This window comes from Hakea prostrata, chromosome 4 (genome assembly GCF_041222555.1).
Source record: "Hakea prostrata isolate BN-2017 chromosome 4, UWA_Hpros_2, whole genome shotgun sequence".
Taxonomy (NCBI): Eukaryota; Viridiplantae; Streptophyta; class Magnoliopsida; order Proteales; family Proteaceae; genus Hakea; species Hakea prostrata.
The window spans coordinates 49,978,522-50,003,521 of NC_142603.1; the positions used below are offsets into that span (position 1 = coordinate 49,978,522).

At 36.6% G+C, this 25,000-nt stretch overlaps 2 protein-coding genes across 2 annotated transcripts in view; both read right to left on the bottom strand.

Annotated features, from left to right (window-relative positions):
- Positions 1-1,545: 1,545 nt before the first annotated feature.
- Positions 1,546-25,000, bottom strand: part of LOC149019371 (disease resistance protein RML1A-like) — an 86,667-nt gene continuing 63,212 nt past the window's right edge. Inside the window, exons 18-23 of the mRNA XM_089153399.1 lie at positions 8,272-8,368; positions 7,924-8,163; positions 7,707-7,759; positions 7,099-7,180; positions 2,550-3,594; positions 1,546-1,756 (exon numbers count right to left, since the gene is read on the bottom strand). The gene's annotated coding sequence lies outside the window, so the exon portion shown is untranslated. The remainder of the gene's footprint in view (positions 1,757-2,549; positions 3,595-7,098; positions 7,181-7,706; positions 7,760-7,923; positions 8,164-8,271; positions 8,369-25,000) is intronic.
- LOC149019372 (disease resistance protein Roq1-like) lies at positions 9,984-15,396 on the bottom strand. The gene is made up of 3 exons (XM_089154083.1): positions 13,704-15,396; positions 13,220-13,507; positions 9,984-13,095 (listed from the first exon to the last, which is right to left on the bottom strand). The coding sequence occupies exons 1-3, from the start codon at positions 14,832-14,834 to the stop codon at positions 10,873-10,875; spliced, it is 3,642 nt and encodes a 1,213-aa protein (XP_089010209.1). The 5' UTR covers positions 14,835-15,396; the 3' UTR covers positions 9,984-10,872.

Here is a 25,000-nt window from a genome sequence, read left to right on the forward strand (position 1 = left end):
AGATGAAATAAGTTTTGCTCACATATGCCCCTGCCTGTGCATGATCTCTAGCTCACTCATTGTCTTGAGCTGGTGGTGCATCCAGATAATATGAGGAGACCTGAAGAGCTCCCTATTGGTGCAAAACTTGCTAGGGTGGATCAAGATTGACAAGATAGAAGCTCAAAAGGTAATCCGGGAAGTGCGGGTTCAGATGGTGTATTTAAAGATGAAAATGCACACATTGAGCATGTGTTCTGCCTCCTAATTGGTTTGCTAACCAGCTTTCATGCAGAAGTTGAAGCTGTCAGGAGGGGTTTTTTTAATCAGGTTTCCTAATTGGTTTGCTAGCCAGCTTTCATGCAGAAGCTGAAGCTGTCACGTGGTGGGTAAGGAGTTCGGTTGTTAGAATCAGAAAAAGATGCATTGGGCTTGCATAGGTTCTGGTTTCCTACCTAGGTTTTTTTTGTTTATTTTTTGGTTGCTGATGGCAGTGCTTGTACATTTCCTATAATATCCTTTTAATCTTTTAATACCATTGATGAACACCAACAATCTCATTAAATTCTTGCAAATTTTTATATGTAGATTACTCAACTTTTAATTGCGTAATCTTTTCAAAAATATTAAGTTGTACAGGGATTCTTGGTAACCAGTCACTCTTAGATGGTTTTGACCAAGACTAGGAGGCAGAATATAAAACCTGTAGAAAAGTACAGTAGCAGAAGTTACCTTTGATTGATTAAACAGTTTTTTTATTTCTTGAGTCCCAATACAGTAACAAGTGATAACCAAAACAAATGTGAACCAGTCAAACAACTTTATAACAGAGCCAAGAAAGCATCAGACCTGTAAACATGCATGAATAAGAACACAAAAGAAGCCTTACATATTCCGTTAATCAAAACCACCAAACAATAGGTGCAACCATGAACACCAACTTGTTCTTGATCTTGCTCATTTGGTTGATGGCCTACCAACAAAATGCATGATAGGATAACAGCCAATGCCAATTGTGATCCTGATGGCATCGATGGAATCTAATGATTCCCGATGACCACACCATATCCGAGAAAACTGGCACAAGAAACTTCAAATTTGTTAGCCATGATAAACATTATAAACAGAGGAAATAAGATTTCCATTGTCAAGAAAAACAAGTGCCAACAGAGCATCATCTCTCTCAACTTGTGATAAGTCTTTGAGAGAAGGATGCAAAGAGGATTGGCCTTAGAGAGAGACAGGACTATGGGTTCTTCTAAAAGTTTTGAAGAAAATAAAGAAGAAAAAAAAAAAAAGAAAAGAAAAAAGAAAAAGTACCTGCATGTAAAAAAGACGAAAGCACGAAAGAAGAAGCGTATATCAACACAGGCTATGTACAACAGCTCTCAGTTGTCATGGTGTGATAAAAATGGCCATGAGTTAGTGACAACAATCACCATCAGAAGTTGTGCTTGGAATCAGAACCATGATCATCCAGCCCTGAAAAACAGATTCCCCCCCCCCCCCATTACTTGCACTACAAAGGGACTAAAGCCAAGTTACTCTGAATCTCACCAACCTTATCACTTAATCTTTAAAATCTTTCCTGTGTCCATTTTGTTGATATGCATGAACTTCTTCAAAACCATTGCTTTCTCAGTAATAAGAAGAGCCTTATAAGAAGACCAAAAGAGATGGACTGCCCAACATTTAAGCTAAGGCTCTTACTGGTGTTGCAACTCAAACCACCTTGTCATCCCTTACAAAAGACAACTTCCCCAGATAGGCCATACACCTAAAATTCACAAACCAAATTAGTCATTCATTGTTAAATGTAACAAAGTCAAGTTTATGCAAACTGTAAAATCATGGATCACATGCATTGTGAATCGAGTACCCTTTGGATTTATGTTAGGGACCTTAGAAAATTAGTCTCACAGATTTTGATGGCTTAGAAATATGAAATTCAAAGCTTGAACAGAGTTACAGCAGCCTCTATAATTCATCAAAATCATATCCAAGGTGTATAATTTAACCTTTGCTGAAAGAAAAGCAGAGAGTCAGGCCTTGAGTGAGCAACTTTGCAGTTGAATATATTTCCCCGGTAGAGTCCTTGGTTTGTAACAATGATTTGTAATTTTCATGAAAAGATAAATTTAGAAGATGAAAATTTCATCCAACAACATTTCGGATAGCTATCAAATGTAAGCACAAGAGTTTGTTCAACCGTACTCTGCTCCATCATCCCTTGAAGCCACAAACCAAAAAAAATGCCTTTCAGTTCATATTTTCTACCACCAACCCCAACTCTTATTAGCATAATGACATGTAGAAACTGAAACAGAGGCCTACACACGATCAACCGGATGAATGAAAGTCAATACATAAGAACAAAAATATAACATGAACACATTGTTTGAAATGAACATAATATACAACAAATAACATAGAAATAAATAATTATTTGATTTCTCTTAACCACATTAATGAAACGGTGGGACTGGTCTAATACAGATCCATCACATCCAATTGAATGCCACTAAGGGGAGGGAGAGACTTGTGAAATTTGGAGTAAAGAGGATGATTACCAGTGAAGTACAGGAGATGAATATTAGACAACTTTGTGCAGCCATTTCAATAACCTGTTGGTTAAATGAGGCATCAATCACAATTACTTACACAAAAATTGCAATAGTATCACAGGGATGTGAAAATTAATACGTGTTCACCATAAATGCGGATGAAGTCAGATTTTGTTGAGACAGAGGCAAACATACCTTGAATAAATTTGTCATGACAAATGGAACTTTGAGCACCCACCATCAATCAAGAGTTTTATTCGATCATTATCAGTTAGGTATCGACAACTTGTTTGACTTTACACAATCTGGTAATTCTTCCAAGGATATACACCCCCTAACATCCAAGTACCACAAAGATCCCAATGGATTATTACCAGCTTGAATCGCAGTCAGCTTCCTGCAGTCCTTGACAATCAGTGTCTGTAAGTTTTTCAATTTAGAAAGATCAGGTGATATTTCCAAGGACTCACACCCAATTATGCTCAAATATGTCAAGGATTCCAATGTGTCAACTCCCTGAATCTCAGTAAGATTCTTATAGCCTTCAATACCTAATTCGGTCAACTTTTTCATGTTTGACAGATCGGGAAATATTTCCAAGGAATCATTTCCAATTATCTTCAAAGATTTCAATGTATCAACACTCTGAATCGTGGTAAGACACTTACAGCCATCAATACTTAATACCATCAACTCTTTCAACTTTGACAGATCCAGTGATATTCCCAAGGATTCACACCCAACTATTTCCAAATCTGTCAAGGATTTCAATGAGTCAAATCCCTGAATCTCGGTAAGATTCCTGCAGTCTCTAATATTTAGAGATTCCAACCTTTCAAGGCTAGACAGATCTGGTAATCTTGTTAAGGACTCGCATTCAACAATTTCCAAATGTGTCAAGGATTTCAATGTGTCAAATCCCTGAATCTCGGTAAGATTCCTGCATTCTCTAATATTTAGAGATTTTCTGGCAGATCTCTTACCTCACTCTGCAGCTCCAAATCTTCCACAGAAAGGCAACATATTTTCTACTTGAGGTCCCATTTAATTCCTGCCAAATACACTTGTCATAACTATCTTTTATTGAAGTGGTTCAAAATATGTGTCAATCAGTTATGTTGCAAACAGAGTGAGTCTGGAAAAGATTACATATTATTGAACTAAATTCTGAATTCCTTCAGCCGGGGAAAAAAAAAAGAAAAGAAAAGAATCTCAAGAGAACTACTGGCTTGGATTGGTTACCATAGTGGTTCTTTTGGTAATCATCCCTTTTGTGAAGCCCCACAGATCACGTTGGTATGTTTTGCGGATGATCTATTTGTGTTTGGATGAAAACAACTCTTTGATTGCTGTGCTAGACTTCCTTCAATAGAATTTCTCAAAACATTCTAGTCTTCAATTTATTTTGATGAATGCACGGTTGAGCTCAGATCAGAATTGAGCTCCTTATTGAATGTTAATGAGGGCTTCCCCTGTTGTTTATTTGGGGGTGCCCTTATGTTCTAAAAGACTACACATCTCAAATTTTGATGTACTGCTGGAGAAGGTGAATTCTAAACTTCTCACTTTCTGTGCTTGGTCTCTCGCATATGCTGACAAACTTACCTTGCTTCAAATGGTGGTTATGGGCATTTATGAGCTACTGGATGAATGTGTTTTATATCTCTATTATTATCCTCAGGAAACTTGAGCGGAAGATGAGTCGTTTCCTATGGTAGGGCGATGATGAAACTGGGTGCTGTAAGGTGGCATGGTCTGATTGATTCTATAGATATATTCATGAATCCACTAAAAGATTTACCATCTCGATCAAACAAAATTTGTGTACTTGCCTAGAAAGCATGTCTCTATTTCTACCAAAAAAAGGTATAAAATCAGATATGTTCATTACCAACGTCAATCTCTCTTGGATCATTAACTACAATAGAAGGAAAATCCTAAATTTCAAAGCTAATCATTCCTCTCATGATTGTACATTCTAGCATGATATACTAAATCTGAATTGAAGTTATGGTGTTGTTGGGGGCAGGGAGCACAAATGAATAAAAACATTTTGCTTCAATTCTTCATCAGCAAGTATATTCTAACATGAGAGAAGCACTTGTACAAAAATGGGTGTCGAGAAGCACATACATATACAAAAACTGTCTAAAGCTTTATCATACATGTTAAATGCAAAACTTGGAAACTTGATGAACTCCAACATAATTACTATAAAAATGATGTATGAACATTGGGAGTTAATCCATTGAAACTTGAGATTAAAAGAACTTAGGAATATTGGTCACTAAATTTCATAACCATGATCACCTAGGAAAATAAAGATACCATGTCCATTTGCCATGGTTAGTTTCATAGCAGAAGCTTTAAGGAGTGGTTTATTTGTTCCATGAAATTTTCTATTGTTAAAGTCATTCTGCAATGGAGTGCAAAATAATTGCTCTGTAAAGCAGCAGCTTTGGAAGGTGATCAGGAATCACTTAAAACCTTAATGCCAAAAATGGGAACCATGTGTAACTGTAATAGCATTAGTTATTCAAAGGTCCAAAACCTTCACATAAGCCCAAGGCCTAAAGGTAAGAAAGAAAGAAAAAAAGAAGGTTTGTAATTTCTATTTTGATCATTTTTTTCTTTTTCAATCGCATCGAGTCCATTTTTGAACGAATTGAAAAATATAAATTCTTTAACAAGTTTGAAGTCTGAACAACAAGAAAAGAAACAATGGCAATGCTGTTCAAATCTAAAGTTACTGTGTACTTCTTTTCCACAATGGTTCTTCACAAAAGAACTTGTTTGGGCTTTAGAACCAATTCTTATAAATAAAATAAGTAAATAAATAAATAAATAAAACCTATGAATTTCACAGATCAACTAGGGCTACTGAATTTAAATGCAATAAAGTCGGGTTCATTTGAAACGGTGGCAAAATGAATAACTTGTCAAAACAAAGCCAGTTGTAACTTTGAGCACATCAATCAAGAGTTTTGTTGGATCAATATCAGTTAGGCCATGTAGGAAACACAACTTAGTTCCCATGATTTCTTTGACTTAGTAAGATCTAGTAATTTTTTCCAAGGATATATACCCCCTAACATTCAATACTTCCAAAGTTCCCACTTAATTATTGCCAACTTAAACCTCAGTTAGCTTTTGGCCTCTATAAGTTTCCTATGTTTTGACAGATTGGGTCATATTTCCAAGGACTCACACCCAGTTAAGTCCAACTCCTCCAAGGATTCCAATGTGCCAACACCCTGCACTTCCTAATCTCAAGATATTGTAACCTTTTAAGGTTATACAGACCTACTGATCTTCTTAAGGTCTTGCATCCAATAATGTTGAAACATGTCAAGAATTCCAATATGTCAACTACATGAATCTTGGTTAGAATCTCGCAAACTTCAATACGTAGCGCATTCAACTTTCCCAAGGTTGATGGATCCAGTAATCTTTCTACAGATTCACATATGCAATGACAATAAGGATTCCCACCGTTGGGCGATCAAGTACAAAATAGAGGTATTTTCCTTGCTTCTCAATGTGAATTATAGCGTAAGGAGGGAGAGAATTTTTTTTCTCACGTTCTTGTACTGCACCCTAAGAAGTTTGGAAGGGGTTGTTTTAATATTCTCTGGGTATCTCATTTGATGAGCTATGTGGTTTGTGGAAATCGAGGAATATGAAGTCCTCTCTGCATAGCATTTGGCTTAGGGGTTTCAATCTTGTTTCCTATTATGTTTGGTTACAACATAATAATTGACGGCATGAGGGAAAGAATGGGCGAGAGTAGTTGGGTGCTCAAGACTATGGTAAATGAAATAAAGGGTGGTAGTTTGTTGTTAAAAGGGAGACCACTACCTCTGCATGATCCCATGCTCACTCATTGTCTAGGGCTGGTGGTGCAATCAGATAATATGAGGAGACATGAAGTGCTCTCTATTGGTGCAAACCTTGCCAGGGTAGATCAAGATTGACAAGATGGAAGCTCAAAAGGTAATCAGGGGAAGTGCAGGTTAAGGTGGTGTATTTAGTTATGAAAATGCACAAATTGTGCATTTGTTCTCCCTCTTTATTAGTTTGCAAACCATCTTTCATGAAGAAGTAGCAGCCTTTGTGAGGAGTTTTGAGATGGCAAAGGAGCTCCATTGTTAGAAGCAGAAAAAGATGCAATGGGCTTGCCTAGGTTCCGGTTTCCTGCCTAGGTTCTTTGTGTTTTTTTGTGGTTGCTGATGGCAGTACTTGTACATTTCCTATTTTTAATCTTTTAAGGCTATTACTCTGGCACCTCAAACCACCTTGTCATTCCTTACAAAAGACAACTTCGCAAACCAAATTAGTCATTCATCGATAAATGTAACAAAGTCAAGTTTATGCAGACCGAAAAATCATGGATCACACGAATTGGGAACCAAGTACCCTTTGGATTTATGTTAGGGACCTTAGAAAATTAGTCCAACAGACTTGGATGGCTCAGAAAGATGAAATTCAAAGCTTGAACAGAGTTACAGTAGCCTCTAAAATTCATCAAAATCATATCCAAGGTGAAAAATTTAACCTTTGCTGAAAGAAAAACTGAGAGTCAGGCCTTGAGTGAGAAACTTTGTAGTTGAATATATTTCCCAGGTAGTGTCCTTTCTCTGTAACAATGATTTTTGCAAGGTAACGATAATGTACTTTTTCATGAAAATAAATATTTAGAAGGTGAAAATTTCATCCAACAACATTTTTGATAGCTATCAAATGTGAGCATAAGACATTGTTCAACCGTACTTTGCTCAATCATCCCTTGAAGCCACAGACCCCAAAAAAAGGCTTTTCCATTCATATTTTCTACTACAAACCCCAGCTCTTATTAGCATACTGAAATGTAGAAACAGAAACACAAACCTACACACGATCAACCTAACGAATGAAAGTCAATATAAAAGAACGAAAATATAACATGGAACACTAGTGTCTTCTACTACTTAGGGTGTCAAAGCTGGAACCACATTGTTTGAAATGAACGTAATACACAACAAATGACATATAAATCAATAATTGTTTGATTTCTCTTAACCACATTAATGAAAATGTGGGACTACTCCAATACGGAATTATCACATCCATATGAATGCCACTAGGGGGAGGGAGAGACTCGTGAAATTTGGAGAAAAGGATTACCCGTAAAATAAGGGAGATGAGTATTAGACAACTTGTGCAGCCACTTCAATAACCTGTTGGTTAAATGAAGCATCAATCACAATTAGTTAGACAAAAATTGCAATAGTAATCATAGAGATGTAAGCATATTGTTCATCATAAGAGAATAAATTGTATACAGTGAGCTATTAATCATAAGTAGTGTAAATCTTTAAAATTATGATTGCATACGCCGTACGATTAGAAGTCTTTGCGGATGCTTCATCAAGTTTCTTTTTTTGGAGAACTTTTCACTCATTTCATTTCTTTATCCAGCAACTTATCATTTTTTTCTTTCTTTTGTCAATTCTTCCATCAATTCGGCCACTTGACACTACCTTCGTGTTATGGTGCATTTTTGTTAGATCAAGTTCCCCAGGCATACTCCCAACTCCAAGTGCTTTCTCATCTCTGTTTTCTCTTGGCAGTTGATTCAAACCTACATGAACATTAAGGAAGTTCCCTTCTCATTTGAGTCCATAATCTCAAACTGATTTCTTTTTCTTTTCTCGCACAAGATTACTAAATTGTGTTGCGAAGAGTCTACCTTTTACAGTACTTCATTTGAATAATTAGAAAAGCAGGATCTTGCAGAAAGAACGGTAGAGGAGAAAACTAACTGGTAATGTTGATAACTGTAGATTCTGCAAAATGTAACATACGCTTGGCAGCTTTATGACTTTTTCTTGTCATTCTTTTTTAATGAGTTCATGAGTGTTTATAAAACCTCTTACTTCTTCAGCTCCAAATTTTCCACAGAAAGGCAAGAGATTTTCTACTTGGGGTCCCATATGTTCCAGTCAAAAGCACCTGTCATAACTATCATCTTATTCAAGTGGTTTAAAATATGTGTCTACCAGTCATACTAAAAACTTAGAGTGATTCTGGAAAAGATTACATATTATTGAACTAAACTCAAAATTCATTAAGCTGCAATAAAAAAAGAAAAACAATCATAAGAGAAATGCAGACTGGGAGCAGTTACCATAGTATTTTGAACTTCATTCCGAATTGCTTTACTAAATAGTGGGAAACCTATTTAAAGATATAAATCAGATATGTTCATTGCCAATGTCGATCTCTCTTTGACCATTAACTACAATGGAGGATTCCTCCCAGGACCACTCCAAAGGCCCAGAAGGTCGTAGCAAAGGATGATATGCTAAATCTGAAATGGAATTTCGGTGTTGTTGGGGCAGGGAGCACAAATGATTAATGAGCAATACCCCAAAATGGAAGGGGCTAGTGGTATGGGAAGAAAACTTAGGGGCAATGACTCCATCCATTCACCATTTTTTGATTCTTATTTTAGTGTTGTCTGCTTTAAAAGATGTATTTACAGGATAGAGCAACAAAAACCCTATGCTGACAAGAGGAGTAAAGAGACATCTCATCCAAAGGCTTACTATAGCTAGATGAAGTTATCAATGGTTTATAAGATCTGGTACACTCTGCCTGACAAGGTCATGGCTTAGCCACTATGCTTTCCAAGTTGAGCTGATCTAAATTTTCATAGGAAACCTAGGTATTTCACTTAGATCAAGAATATTTCATTTCAGAGGAGAAATATATTCTCCCATATGGTTTGCACTTGAAGGATGTGAAAGCAAAACTGGAAAAGAAAATATTCCAGTTTAACTAATAGAGAGAGTGATAACTCTAATTTAACTTGCCTTGACTAGAGAACTCATCCAGCAACTCATCGTTTTTTTTCTTCTTCTTTCTATTGTCATTTCTTCCTTCAATTCAGCTACCTGACACTACCTTCGTGTAATGGTACATTTTTGTAAGATAAAGTTCTCCGGGCCAACTCCAACTCCAAGTGCTTTCTCATTTCTTATTTCTCCTGGCAGTTTGATTCAAAACCTAGATGAACATTAAGGAAGTTCCCTTCTCATTTGAGTCCATAATCTCAAACTGATTTCTTTTTCTTTTTTGACGAAAAATTAGTAAATTGTGTTGAGAAGAGTCTACCTTTTACAGTTGTTCATTTGAACAATGAGAAAAGCAGGATCTTGCAAGAAGACTGGTACAGGAGAAAACTAAATAGTAATGTTGATAACAGTTGATTTCCCTGCAAAATGTAACATACGCTTGGCAATTTTATGAGATTTTTCTTGTCATTCTTTCTTTAATAAGTTCAGCACTGTTTATTATACCTCTTCAGCTCCAAAAATCTTCCACAAAAAGGCAAGAGATTTTCTATAAGTCCTGCCAAAAACACCTGTCATAACTATCATCTTATTGAAAATGTGCCTACAAGTCATACTAAAAACAGAGTGAGTCTGGAAAAGACTACACATTATTGAACTAAATTCCAAATTCATTAGCCAGTTTGAAGTCTGAACAACGAAAGAAGAAATAACGGCCGCAATGCCATTCAAGGAATGCTAATGTGCACTTCTCTATAGTGCTTTTTCACAGAAAAACTCATTTGGGTCTTAGAACCAATTCTGAAGAATGGGAGAAACAAAAATCCTACAGAATACACAAATCAATTTAAATGCAGATCAACTCAGATTTTGTTGAGAGAGAGGCAAACGTACCTTGAATAAATTTGTCATGACAAATGGAACTTTGAGCACCCACCATCAATCAAGAGTTCTATTCGATCATTATCAGTTAGGCTCGTGCAGTACACACCATTTAGTGCCCGCAATTTGTCTAACTTTACACAATCTGGTAATTCTTCCAAGGATATACACCCCCTAAAATCCAAGTACTTCAAAGATCCCAATGGATTATTACTAACTTGAATCGCAGTCAGCTTCCTGCAGTCCTTGGCAATCAGTGTCTCTAAGTTTTTCAATTTAGAAAGATCAGGTGATATTTCTAAGGCTCACACCCAATTATGCTCAAATATGTCAAGGATTCCAATGTGTCAACTCCCTGAATCTCAGTAAGATTTTTATAGCCTTCAATACCTAATCCGGTCAACTTTTTCATGTTTGACAGATCGGGAAATATTTCCAAGGAATCATTTCCAATTATCTTCAAAGATTCCAACGTATCAACACTCTGAATCGTGGTAAGACACTTACAGCCGTCAATACTTCATACCATCAACTCTTTCAACTTCGACAGATCCAGTGATATTCCCAAGGATTCACACCCAACAATTTCCAAATCTGTCAAGGATTTCAATGAGTCAAATCCTGAATCTCGGAAGATTCCTGCAGTCTCTAATATTTAGATATTCCAACTCTTTCAACTTTGACAGATCTGGTAATCTTGTTAAGGACTCGCATTCAACAATTTCCAAATCTCTCAAGGATTTCAATGTGTCAAATCCCTGAATCTCAGTAAGATTTCTACAGTCTCTAATATATAGAGATTCCAACCTTTCAAGGCTAGACAGATCTGGTAATCTTGTTAAGGACTCGCATTCAACAATTTCCAAATCTGTCAAGGATTTCAATGTGTCAAATCCCTGAATCTCGGTAAGATTCCTGCATTCGCTAATATTTAGAGATTTCAACCTTTCAAGGCTAGACAGATCTGGTAATCTTGTTAAGGACTCACATCCAACAATTCCCAAACCTGTCAAGAATCTCAATCCTTCAACTCCATAAATCTTTGATAGAATCTTACAATCTTCAATATGTAGCTCCTCCAACCTTTTCAGATTTGACAAATCCGGTAAGCTTACTATGGACTCACAGCCACTTATGTGCAAACACGATAAGGACTCCAATCTATCAACTCCATGAATCTCGGATAGAATCTTACAACCTTTAATATGTAGCCCCTCCAACCTTTTCAGATTTGACAGATCCAGTAAGCTTTTTAAGGATTCACAGCTACTTATATGCAAATCAGATAAGGACTCCAATCTGTCAACTCCTTGAATCTCGGATAGAATCTTACAACCTCCAACATGTAGCTTCTTCAACCTTTTCAAATTTGACAGATCCGGTAAGCTTTCTAAGGACTCACAGTTATGTATAAGCAAAGTATCTAAGGACTTTAATCTGTCAACTCCATGAATCTCGGTTAGATCGTTGCAGCCTTCAATACGAAGATAACCCAACTTTTTAAAGAGAGACACATCGGGTAATCTTTTCAAGTGACTGAATGTACTAATCTTCAAATGCACTAAGAATTCACAGCAACTGATATTCAATTCCTCAATCTCACCCAGATTCTGGTGACCTTCAATAGATAGATGCTTTAACTTCTTGGCGTTTGACAAATCAGCTGGTAATTTTTCCAAGGCTTTACAGCCATGGATTTTCAATTCCTCCAAGTTCTCCAATCCATTGATGCCATTAATCTCTAATAGATTCTCGCATTCTTCTATTATCAATCTTCGCAAGGATCCCAATCTATCAAGGCCTGAAATTTCGGTTAAGTTATCCAGATTAGAAATATCTAAATTCCTCAATTTCTGTAAGTTGGAAAGATTCAGTAATCCTTCCATCCAACTGTGGCATTGACTGATCTTCAACTCTTGTAATGATTCATAGTCCCCAAGGCACTCAATCTTCAACAATTGACGACATCCTTCGATTCTTAGTTCCCTCAACCTTTTCGAATGTTGTAGATAAGGTATTCTTCTCAATGATTCACAGTATTTTATTTCCAACACCTCCAGAGAGTCCAGTCCCTCGCCTTCAAAATCGGATATGGAATCGTTTCTGGAAACCAGTAGAGTCCTTAGATATTTCGAGCCCCTCAGCTTTGGTAACTTCCGCAATGAATAGCAGGATGAAATTCTGCAGTACTCCATGGAGTCCAATTTGTCATCAAAACCTTCAATTTCTTGCAGGTGGGAGCAGCAATTAATATTCAATGTCTTTAAATTTCTCAAGCCTCTTGATGTACTAGATACTCTTAACACTGAGTTGCAACGTTTGAGCCATAGCCTGGTCAAACTTGAGGGAAGACCTGAGATACTCCGAAGTCTTTTGCAACGATCAATATCAAGGCTCGTCAGGCTTGGAGGAAGACACGAGATGCTCATCAAACTACTGTAATACAATTTAAGGCTTTTCATAGCAGTTATCTGAGAAATTTTAACTGAGAGATCCACCATTGTACTCTGCTCATGCCAAGAGTCTATTTGAAGGTCTACCAATGATGTCATACAATCCAAATTCTCTGCATACTTTGCCATAGCGCTGCCTGGTAAACTAAGTTCTCGGAGATTAGTCAACTTATTGATTTGACTTGGTACATTCTTTAGTTTCTCACACGAACCAATGTTTAATATGACTAACTTTGTGAGATAACAAATGGATGTATGAATCTCAACCAAATTCTGACAAAATTGAAGTCGCAAAACCTCCAAAAATTGATTTTCTGAAAGATCAGGAGTCTTAGACAGTTGACGACAATATGACAAATCTAGAACCTTTAACTTTGAAGCAATCTGCAAAAACAAAAATTAAAAAAATTCATATTAACTTCTCTAGATAACTTGAAAAGGTTGTTTTTTACAAACTTTGAACTTTTAGAAAATAAATATAAATATAAGCAAGAAGTTTATGCAAGACCTTGATGCAGCTCCAACCCTTCCAATCGGCTGTGATATTACTATCAGATAGATCAAGAACCACCAATTTACGTGGATAGAAAGTAGTTTGGGTAAATTGGTTAGAGCATCCTCGCCAACTAAGCCACCTTAATTCTGAAAAAGGAAGGGTGAAGTTCCAAGAGAAATTTGCATAGTCGATCTGGAGTAACCTTAAACGTGTCATTCCTACAAATCCTTCGCTCGTCAAGTCTTCATCCTCTGGTATATTTCTAAAATCAACTTTAAGTCCTCTAACCTTGCTTGTTCCCTACACAAATACTCATGCATACAAAAGAAAAAAAAAAAAAAAAAAAAAAAAAAAAAAAGAAAGAAAGAAAGAAAGAGAGAGTGAAACTTAATTAAATGTCCATCCAATGCTCTTGTACAAACCAAGAAAAATCTATCAAAAACCTAATTCACAAGGTCGTCATGGAAAAACAACTAAAACTTTATTCGGTACCTACCGTTTGTGAGTGCAATACATCCAGGACGTCTTCTTGAGACCATATTCTTGTACGGCCCCCTGGCTCAGTGGCATTCTCTTGAGAAACAATACTCCTTCCAAGATCCCGAAGCAGATCATGCATTTGTAGCACATCTCCTTCACCAATCGTTACCAAAGACTTTTCACAAAGAGAATCAAGCCCTACAAAAGGACAAAAGCCACAACCTTCCCATATGGAACAAACAAGACCCTTATACATGCCAATGAAAAGACAGGAAATATCAAGAAATATTTGTTTCTCCTCATCATCTAATCCCTCAAAACTTATTCTCAACCTCTTCATGATATCATTATTTGGAACTTTTTGCAGCTTTTTTAGCATGTTTTCCCACACTAGTTTTTTCTTTGAATTTAAAGATGAACCTATAACTTGAAGTGCCAAGGGAAGTCTTCCAGTAGTTTCTACCATGGCTTTCGACAAATCCAAATAATCATTTGGAGGTTGGTGGCTTTTGAATGCATGATGGCTAAAGAGTTGAAGAGAATCATCTGGCTCCATTGGTGGAGGCTCATAATTTCCATCTGATCCCCTAAAGTCTAAAATATGCTTATTTCTAGTTGTGATGATGATTTTGCTTCCCACACCAAACCATTTGCGGTCTGCAGCAAAATATTCTACTTGATCTTCTTTATCCACATCATCTAGGACAATAAGGACTTTTTTGGAACATAACCTTTGTTGGATCACATGAGTCCCAACATCCACACTAGTAATATCTCTACCTTCATACTTCAAGGTATCATGTAAAAGTTGGTTTTGCAAAAGAACAAGTCCATTATGTTGTTGAGAAGCTTCTCTAACATTTGCAATAAAACTACACCCTTCAAAGTGATTGAAGATTTTATTACATACAGCCTTAGCGATTGTTGTCTTTCCAATGCCTCCAAGGCCATAGATCCCGATAATTTTTCTGTCGTCAGATTCAACATCCAAAAGCTTCAATACTTCGCTTATGCGATATTCGGCTCCAACTAGGCTGTTTTTTTCACTAAAGGGTCTCTTGTTTAATTTATCATAAACTTCTTTAGCAAATTGTTTTATCATGTCTCCTTCAAATCTATACAATTCAAAGAAGAAAAAGGTCAACATTATACATTAAAAAAAAAAATGAATAAAAGAATACAAAGTAGAAGGGACCACTCGGGAATTATGTCAAGTAAAGAATGGAACTTTTTAACATTTCCTTTGAATAAAATGGAATGAATTACATTAATAATGAAATGAATATATATATGAAGCAAGAGAATAATAGCTCAACAACTAATTCTTAGAATTATGCTAACTTATCTAAAATCTTATTCTAAAGTCTATATAATGAATACAAAAAGGTTACAAGATATGAGTTAATTAACATGAAAAACTGAATATATGGTGAGCATATTTGATAAATGGTAACTACAACTAATACTCTTAACCCAAAAAAAGAAATATAACTAATACTCCCCTGGAAAGTGGATTCGAGATCCTCCTCCCACATGGATTGGAATTCCAATCCACATGGGTGGATGGCTGCCAAGTGTCATCTTGAGAAATACGATCCTTCCTTTAAGCAAGATTAATGTAAATAAACTTATTGGGTTAAACCACCGTTAATTCTCCAAATGAAAAAACAAATAAACTATTTATGTCTAAATATTCTATTACCTTAATTAAACAATCCATAATCCCACCACTATAATAAGAAGTTTTATTCTCTCTCTCTCTGATTTAACTCAACGTATCTCTTTCTGCTTTGATCCAAATATACTTTTCCTTATGGTATGGTTGATCAGAAATTTTATTTTAAATTAGGGATAATTACTATTGTCTCCTTGTACTTTAATTTTATTACTAATCAAATATTTCTTTATGAAATTACTGTTGCCCCCCTCACTTCTAACGGTGTTAAGTGGCCGTTAACATCAAATATGTACTGTCTATTTTCCCTTCATTAAAATTAAGTAAAAAATATGACATTAACCTCGTTTATAGAAACTATATTGAATGTCAATTATATCCTTAATATTTTAGAATCAATTTTGGCTTTGGTGGGACCACACACTTATGGTTGTTGAAAGTTGAAACTCTCATGTTCTACTTAAATTTTTCACAATCACAATGATGGAAGTTTTACAAACAAATTAGCATATAGTATGCTAATTGATAGGAAATTTGGTAACATGTATAATGGTCAGCATATATTAAGTGATTTTCAATTTCCAAGTTTGAATTACATTTGATATTTTATAATATTTTAGTTTTCATTTTAAGTTTTATTTAATCACATATATCATTTATTCGGCGATTTTTTTTAGAGATGAAAAATCAAATCTTTCCTTAATTCGGTGGTTTCTTTTTAGAAAAGAAAAGTTAATTTAAAGTTAATTTTTTCCCAAAGTTAAATTAAAGTTAATAAGTAAAGAGATACTGTAGGATTATTTTGAGGATTTTGAAAAAATATATAGATGCCACATCATCATTAAACTAATGGAGCTTAACGGTAGGGGGCATTAGTAATTTTAGACAAAGTTAAAGGTTGAATTAACAATTTTAAAAAATATAGGAGATAAAGTAGTAATAACATAAGAGTACAAGGGAGCAACAATAATTATCCCTTTAAATTATCAATTAGAGAGACAAGTGAATAGAACACAAGAAAGAGAAATATACTTTTTTTAATGAAGAGAGAGAGAGAGAGAGAGAGAGAGAGAGAGAGAGAGAGAGAGAGAGAGAGAGAGAGAGAGAGAGAGAATAGTTCTTGAGACTTGAAAGAGAAAGTATGAGATGAGAGAGAATAATATGTTAAAAGCTAATTCCTAGAATTATGCTAACTTAACAAAAATGTGATTCTCACATTTTTATAGAGAATAGAAAAAGGATATTGTTGTTTCATTGGCTGAGATTGCAGGTGTTGTCATTGTTGGCAACTAAAATGCAGTGTGTTCTAAGAGTACATAGTTTGTACTGAAGTGAAGGTCCCACAGAAGGCTTTGAGCATTGTTATGTTTTTAGAGGGTTATTAACACTATTACAATGGTTTTGAGTGTTTGTGAGAAGATTTTAGTGTTTTGGGTGAAGCGAAGATTCCTTAGAATGATGAATTCTACAGGTCACTGCACATGGGTCATGATCGATGAATTTTTTGGTAGTCATCCAATTCTTTTCTAGGTTCAACATTAACAGAAAAAACGTATTTCATGAAGTCTTATTTGCAACGCACTTTTTGGATTTTGATTCCGATATCAAACAAGGAAGTTACGGGGTTTCTCATGAGAGTGTGCAATATAGAAGCAAATCTGGGCAGTAGAGAAATAAGATGAAAGTTGGCTTTTGTGATGAAATTCAGTCCTATGATGTAATCTCCATTCAGGGGTTCAAAAACAATTTTTAAAGAGTTTGGAGGTCTTTGTGAAAAAAGTTTTATATCTTAGGGAGGAACATATAATTTTAAAAGATTGAATGGTACCAATCTAATGGTCATTAGAAGGACATGGATGAAGTTCTAACCTTGAGGTTCGAGATTGTTGTGCTTGGTTTTCAAGTGTCCAAGACGGAAAAGATTCCAGCGCATACTTTTTGGTTGGTCGGGAGCATGAAAATTTGGCACACTGCAAAGTATAATGATCAACATCCTGTGTGTCGCAGATTAAAAGTAAGATTAGAAAATATTGAATTTGAAATAATCTAGTGAAAGGTATTCTAGTCTTACATCACTTAAAGGATCTGACAGCCCAAATCTCACCCGCCTTTTTAAAGTGGATATCCAACGGTTGTGTGATTAGATTCTCTTTGGGACTCATCCAGAAGATGAAATCCAACGGTTCTTGTACATAAATGTTCATCCTCTCTAGCTAATCACTTTAAACATATTCTTAGGTCCATCATTAGCCAGACTTAGAGTGCCTTCGTTCCAGTTCAAGCTATCTCAGATAATATATACCTTGCCCATGAATATTTGTATTTTCTCAAAAAGTCAAAATCTACTTCTAGATTAATGGCTCTGAAACTTAACCTGTGCAAGGCCTATGATAAATTAGAGTAGTCTTTTACTGAACAGACATTGAGACACCTTGGTTTTGTGGATTAGTGGGTTCAATGGGTGATGCAATGTATCACTATGGTGGAATACCCCAAATCAAGATAAATAGTGCCCTCTCCAAGAAAATTGTCCCCCAAAGAGATATTTGTCAAGGTTGTCCCTTAGTCCTTACCTCTTAATCCTATTCCCAAAGGCTCACTTCCAATAGAGGGATCCCCAGAAACCTAGGCATTAAAATGTTTGTGGTGCCCCAAAGCTTAATCATTTTTTCTTTGCTGATTATTTCATGCTCCTCTCCCTTGCCTCCATACCAAATGCTTCCCAGATAAATGTCCACCTTCAAGATTTTGAGCTAATTTCAGCACTACATATCAACCCAAATAAATCTGTTATCTTTTTCAGCTCTAGGACTCCCCAGGACACTAGGAGTGACTTTGTATTAACTTTGGCTATCAAAAAAGTGTAATCTCATGGTACTTACCTTGGTCTTCTTTCATCCCCTTTACTAAACCAAATAAGGGCTAACGCTTTAGCTAGCGCGCCCAGCAAGCGGAGGGTGGTCGTAGATCACAAGCAATCCTTCCGCGCACATTAGCACGCGCCTGAGCGCTAGCTGCCTTGAATCTGTTAGGGACCAAGTGCTTGCCCTCCCTTATTTGAGTGGGGGCGCGTTAGCACACGTAGTAGTTTGATTGCTGCTGATCTATGACCACCCAACAAAGGTTTAGAGTTGGGGCTTTCTTCGCCACCACCCAGCTTTCCGTGACATCATCCTTATCCACTTAGTCACAAGGTATATCCCCATGTAGTACTCCTTGGTGAGGCAACCAGAGATGCGTAATAGTTGGACCTTCAAAGGCCAACTATGCACTGCGCGCTTTCTAAGGCGCGCCGCCACGAGCGCAGCCCAAGCCTTTCAACAATATCAAATCAGACTTTATGGAAAGTCTCGTTGTGAAGAAAGGTTTGTTATGGTGTTCTACATCATCCTACATTGGGGACAAGTCCAAAATACAAACTTTCTCTTTTATACTTGATAAACTTGCCTCAAAATTATCAGGCTGGAAAGACAAACTCCTTTCCCCGGCAAAGAAAGAAATTTTGATTAAAACTGTTGCTTTTGCCCTCCCAGTATACGCAATGGTCCTGTTTCCTTATTCTTAATGAATTATTCCTAATGAATTATTCCAAAAAATGAATCAGAAAAATCCGGCAATTTTGGTGGAAGGACAACCATAGGAAAGGTATTTTTTGGGTTAAATAGGAAACATTATGCAAAAGGAAAAGGGAGGGGGTTTGGGTTTTCGAGATGTTCAATGTCTCAATAAGGTATTGTTGGCTAAGCAAAGCTGGTGTTTGCTCACGAACCTTGACTCCTAGTGGGACCAAGTAATGCATGCAAAATACATAAAGGACACCCCTTTCCTAGATTGTAGACCCACTTCTTCTTGTTCATGGGGTTGGTGCGGTATCCTTACTGGTAGAGATATTCTTAAGCATGGATTAGTTAGACAGATTGGTAATGGGGTCAACACACAAATCTGCAAGGATCCTTGGTTGCCCTCTCTTCCTTTTAAGGGCATAAGTAGCTCTCCTCTTACAACCAGCCCCACTTGGGTGGGGGAGTTAATTAAATGGGAAGAGACATAATGGGACAATCCCCTTATCCAATCCCTTTTTAACCGCCATTGAGGTAAAAGCCATTCTTACTATCCCTCTCTTGTCTATAATTACTAATAATTCCTGGATTTGATACAAAAATAGAAATGGCAAGTATTCGATTAAATCTGCATATTACTAATGTATGGTTATAGAAAATGCTCAAAGTAATATTGCTTCATCATCTATCCATTCTGTTTTTTGGAATCAATTGCATATCCCCACCCTTCATAAGATCAATCATTTTCTTTGGAGAACCTTTCATGAGGAAATTGCAATTGGTAGTTCTTTATTTGCTAGAAGAGCTACTTTTGCTCCATTATGTTTGATGTGTGGTCATAGTGTTGAGAATGTGGGTCATGCTCTGTTCTTTTATCCCCATGCAAAGTGTTGTTGTGAACTTTCCCCTCTTTGCATTAATGTGGATAAGTTTAGAGGTGACCATTTTCATGATTGATTGGAAGTTCAATTAAAATTTAAGGGTTGTGAGATATGGACCAAGTGAAACAAATTTGGAGTATTTGGAATACTAGGAATGTAGCTATTTTTTGTGGTATCGATGCTTTCATATTTTAATATGTATCACTTCTCTTTCTTATTTGTGAATATCCAAAATTTCTTGAATACTACTCAGGTTCCGGATCATCAGCAACAACTTCCTGTTGCAAATCACTTAGGAGATATTGTTTGTTTTCAAGTTTTTGTGGATGGTTCTTGGGAGACACAAGAAAGGGCAGGAGGAGCTGAATTCTATAGGATGCCAATGGATCTTTTGTCGCCACACAATGCAACGATGGGTTTGGACCCTCAACTTCATTGATGGAACTTCTAGCTGTGAGAGATGGTTTACTTCTTGCATTTTCCCTTGGGATATCTCACATCCAAGTGAACTCCGATTATATTTTGGTCATTTGGCACTTCAAGGCTTTAGAAGTTCCTTAGATTGGTCTAGTATTAGTCTAGTTTATGAAATTCTTCGGATTGTTATGGACTTTAATGTGGTTCCTTTTAATTATGTTCGTAAGACAGGTAACATTTTTGCAGATTTTCTTGCTAAGGGAGCACATTGTCTTTCCCTTTCTCATTCATGGTGGAATGTCCCACCCTCTTTCCAATCTCTACGCATTTCACCACTCCACCGAAAATTCCCTCTGCCCCTATTGTACTCCAGCTTGGTAGTTTCCATCACTTATCTAGGGTTGAGCCCTAGGATTTGACAGCGGACTTGAAAAGCCACCTACAAACACTTGATGCCCAATCATTCCGGATAACGCTTGCATCCTCTATATTACCGCGGCTGTTGGCACAGAGTTAGCCAATGCTTATTCCCTGGATACCGTCATTGCTTCTTCTTCAGTTGTCGTCCAAGTTTCCTGGCTTACACTCTTTTACTTAATTATATGCTTTTTAGTTCTTGACCCAAAAAAAAGGATACAATATATATATATATATATATATGTTGATTCCAGTCATAGAGACTAGGGACCCACAGGCGCAAGGGGGATGGGATAGGGGAAGGGAAAGGTGTGGAGGGAACGGAGGATTGAACCACAGACCACCTTGGACTTCATGCCTCTAAATAAAGGTTGCCACCCAATGCGCTAGAAGCGCATCCACACAAAAAACTGAATATATGGTGAACATATTTGATCAACGGTAACTACAACTAATATTCTTGACTCAGAAAAAGAAATACAACTAATACTCCCTCTAAAGGTGGAGCATCCAGGTCACGAATACCCAAGTTGAATTTTAGACGTTGAAATTGATCACAACCAAGGGACTTGGTTAACAAATCCATGAGTTGATCAACAGAAGTGATCTTTGAAATTTTAATCAAACCTTGTTGTATTTATCACGAACAACATGATTGTCTATCTCAATGTGCTTGGTGTGTTCGTAAAAGAATGAATTGGCAGAAATGTGAAGGTCGGGCTGCCTGATTATGACAATATAGGAGGATGGGCATTTTTTAATGGTAAACCAAGGTCCCGTAATAGGAATGAAAACCATGTGATTTCACTAGTGGCAATTGCCATGGCTCTATACTCAGCTTCAGATGATGAGCGAGATATAGTAGAGTGCTTCATTGTTTTACAAGAAATTGGACTAGAACCAAGGAGAATGCAAGAGCCTAGATGAGCGAGATAGAGTAGATTGCTTCTTTGTTTTCCAAGAAATTGGAGTAGAAACAAGGAAAATGCAATAGTTTTCCATTGTGGAACATCGAATCATAAGGCAACTAGCCCAATCAAAGTCACAAAAAGCATGTAAATGTAGATCTGGTTGGGCATGAAGAAAGACATTGTCCAGGAGTACCTTTTAATTACCTCAATAAACGATGTGCATCATGCTTATGTGGTTGTCTTGGCTAATGCATAAACTGAGTTAATATGTTAACAATATAGACAATGTCAGATCTGGGGACAATGAGATAAATTAAGCCACCAACAAAGCGACGATTGGTGATGGATCAAAGAGAATGGTGCTTGTGGAATTTGGAAAGCTTTAGATTTTGTTCCATTGGAAAATTTCTAGGTTGAGAGCAAGTCATGCCACTATCATTGAGAATGTTAAGAAAATACTTTCTTTGGCAAAGGTAAAGATGTCGATGAGAATGTGCAACCTCTATGCCAAGAAAGTGTTTTAGAGTTCCAACATATTTGGTATGAAATACTCATTGATGCGAGTTTTAATAGCTTGAAGTAAAGTAGTATCAAAACCTGTTATGATGACGTTGCCAACGTAGACTAGAACGTAAACTGAAGCCGACTGTTGAAGAAAAACAAACAAGGAGTGATCAACTTTAGATTGAGTGAAACCATAACCAAATAGGGCAGTTGATAACTTGGAAAACCAACTGTGGGATGCTTATTTGAGTCCATAGAACTATTTCTACAAATCGCAAACAATATTCCCCCTTCAACAATATCCATGTGGTGGTATCATAGTTCCTCAAGAAGATCCCCATGCAAAAATGCACTATTGACATCTAATTGATGAACTAGGCATCCATGAGCTACTGTAATGGTAACGAGTACACGTACAAAAACATGTTTCATGACAAGGGAAAATTATCATGGTAATCAATGCCCTTAATTTGTGCATATCCCTTAGAGTACACGTACAAAAACATGTTTCATGACAAGGGAAAATTATCATGGTAATCAATGCCCTTAATTTGTGCATATCCTTTAGCAACTAAACCAGTCTCATTGCTCAATAGAACCATCAACCCCATCATTTTCTTTTGAAAACCCACTTGGATCTAATACCTTTCTTGCTAGGTGGTATGGAACAAGAGACCAAGTATTGTTGTGGGGTAGAGCGAGAATATCATTCTGCATAGCATTATGCCACTCATTATGTTTCATGGCTTGGGCAAAACTAGTAAGCTCAATAGTGACAGTTAGAGTAATGAGAAGATAAGTGAGAAGGAGAAAACCAATGGTAATTTAAGGAACACGCAAGGGGATAATGCATACCTTGACCAACAGCTGAAGACGAATTTTCTTGGGCAAAAAGGCAAATAGTAATATTTTAAATTACTTGGTTTGTGACGAGTGCATGAGGGGTGTGTGGAAGGAGGAATTGGAGAAGTGGTAGTAGTCATTGGTGGAAGGTATACTCACTATGGATGGAGTCAGTGAGAAGATTAATGAGGGCGGGAGTGGAGGTTTGTGTTGGAGGAGGAGGATATGTATTCTAGTAAATTTTAAATGGGGGTTAAAGAAAACACATAAGATGGCAAGGTCATAGGTGATGAAGGTAGGGGAAATGGTCTCATGAAATACATCATTACAAGAAACATCGATGGCTTTTGAGAAAACGTCATTAATTTGCAAACCCTTTTGTCCATAAGGATTCCCAACAAAATGCTAGGAGAAGCATGCCAATCAAATTTATGTTTGATGTTTATATTTAGACCGAAACAAAGGCATCCAAAGACTTTGAGGAGAGAGAATGTAGTTTTTTGTTCAAAGGATTTCATGAGGAGTTTTGTCTTGGAGTACAGGTTTTCGTAAGTAGTTAATTAGGTTGGCAGCAGTGAGAACTCCTCCACTCCAAAATTGAAAAGGTAAATTTGCGTGGAAACGAATGCCTTTATCAATATTTAGAAGGTGGTAGTGTTTCAGTTCCACCACAACAATTTGTTGTGGGTGTCAACACAGCTAGCTTGTTGAACCACACCTAAGGAACGAAAAAGAGTGAGGTATCCCTATTGAAAAATACTGACATGCATTATCAATGCATATTTGACGAATTGAGGGATTGAATTGAGTTTGAACCATGGTGAAAAAATCTTTTATCTATCACAAATGTTGTCTTTGTCTGTTCGTCTTGAAAAAGACAAAATCATGAAGAAAAAAATAACATGGCAATTGGATTGGGTAGTATTGTATTCAAATGAGGGGACATGTAAAGACATTAGATAAGGTAACATTTGAGAATAAACGAATAGTTCCAACAACTGTAACTAGTACATTAGATCCATTAGGTAAACAAATAAAAGAACGAGGTGTTGATGGGGTTTAAAATGAAAATAATTTAAAGTTTGAAATCATATAGTTAGTTAATTGCATCGGTATCAATTATCCAAAAAGAGGAATAAGACAACGACATAGAAGTACCTGTGAAATTAGTTAATGGGTCTGGATTACCGGTTGGAAGAAGAGAAAGAAGCTACTTGATTTGTTCACTTGTTATTGTAGGAGGGACAGAGACAAATGCCTACTAGTTCGAGGAGTGAGACATACTCATAGCAATATGTTGACAAGAAAGATGTCCATGTGGTTGAACCATCATGTTGCAATGTCGTGGTTTTGAGAATGGTAGGTTACGATGATTACTATCATTATTTTACTCGTGAAAGCCAAGAGGACGGATATCCGTGTTGAAAACAGTGTGAATTAGAATGGTCATTTATATCACATAAATTAAAGTGTTTGCTATTGCCTTTGGAACACCATTGGAAAAACGATTGTTTGGTGTTATTGGTGTAGTGGGCATTTGAGGAGATAAAGGGTCAAATTGAGGCTTTTTGTTTGGGGACTTGTGGGATGATTGAAGGGTGTTTTTGGGACAATACTAGTGTCCCATTGAAGTACCAAAAACCCCAAGTGAGTTGATTTCAAGAGAGGTTCGAAATTGACCAAACTTGGTCACAACCCTAGGGTGGGCAATCAACTAGGGGTGGTCGACTGGTCCTGGTAGGCCTATCCAACAACCCCTTGGTTTGGGTGTGTGTTTTGGCCCCTTTGATCCCCGATTGATTCTCATTTGAATTTTTATATTTCTAGGATTATTTTGGACTATTTGCACTCTTCTATTGTGGGGATTTCTTTGGAAATTGGAGATCAATCTTGTCTTTAACAGGTGAGGAAATACATTGTCATATCTTGTGTATTTGATTTATTCTAAATTCTCATTTATATCAATGTTGTATATTTATTATGAAATTGTGAGACTTTGCACTAATGGAAGGTAATATGATGTTTATGTTTATTTACTATTCAATATATATGAATGATAATTGTGAACATGATGTATTTGGATTGGATGGTAGGACACAATCCAC

Coding starts and splice junctions, on each gene's coding strand:
- LOC149019372 (XM_089154083.1), bottom strand. CDS start 14,834: ATGTTGACCTTTTTCTTCTTTGAATTGTATAGATTTGAAGGAGACATG. Junction 13,508..13,703: donor ATGTATTGCACTCACAAACG/GTAGGTACCGAA, acceptor GTATTTGTGTAG/GGAACAAGCAAGGTTAGAGG. Junction 13,096..13,219: donor AGGGTTGGAGCTGCATCAAG/GTCTTGCATAAA, acceptor TTGTTTTTGCAG/ATTGCTTCAAAGTTAAAGGT.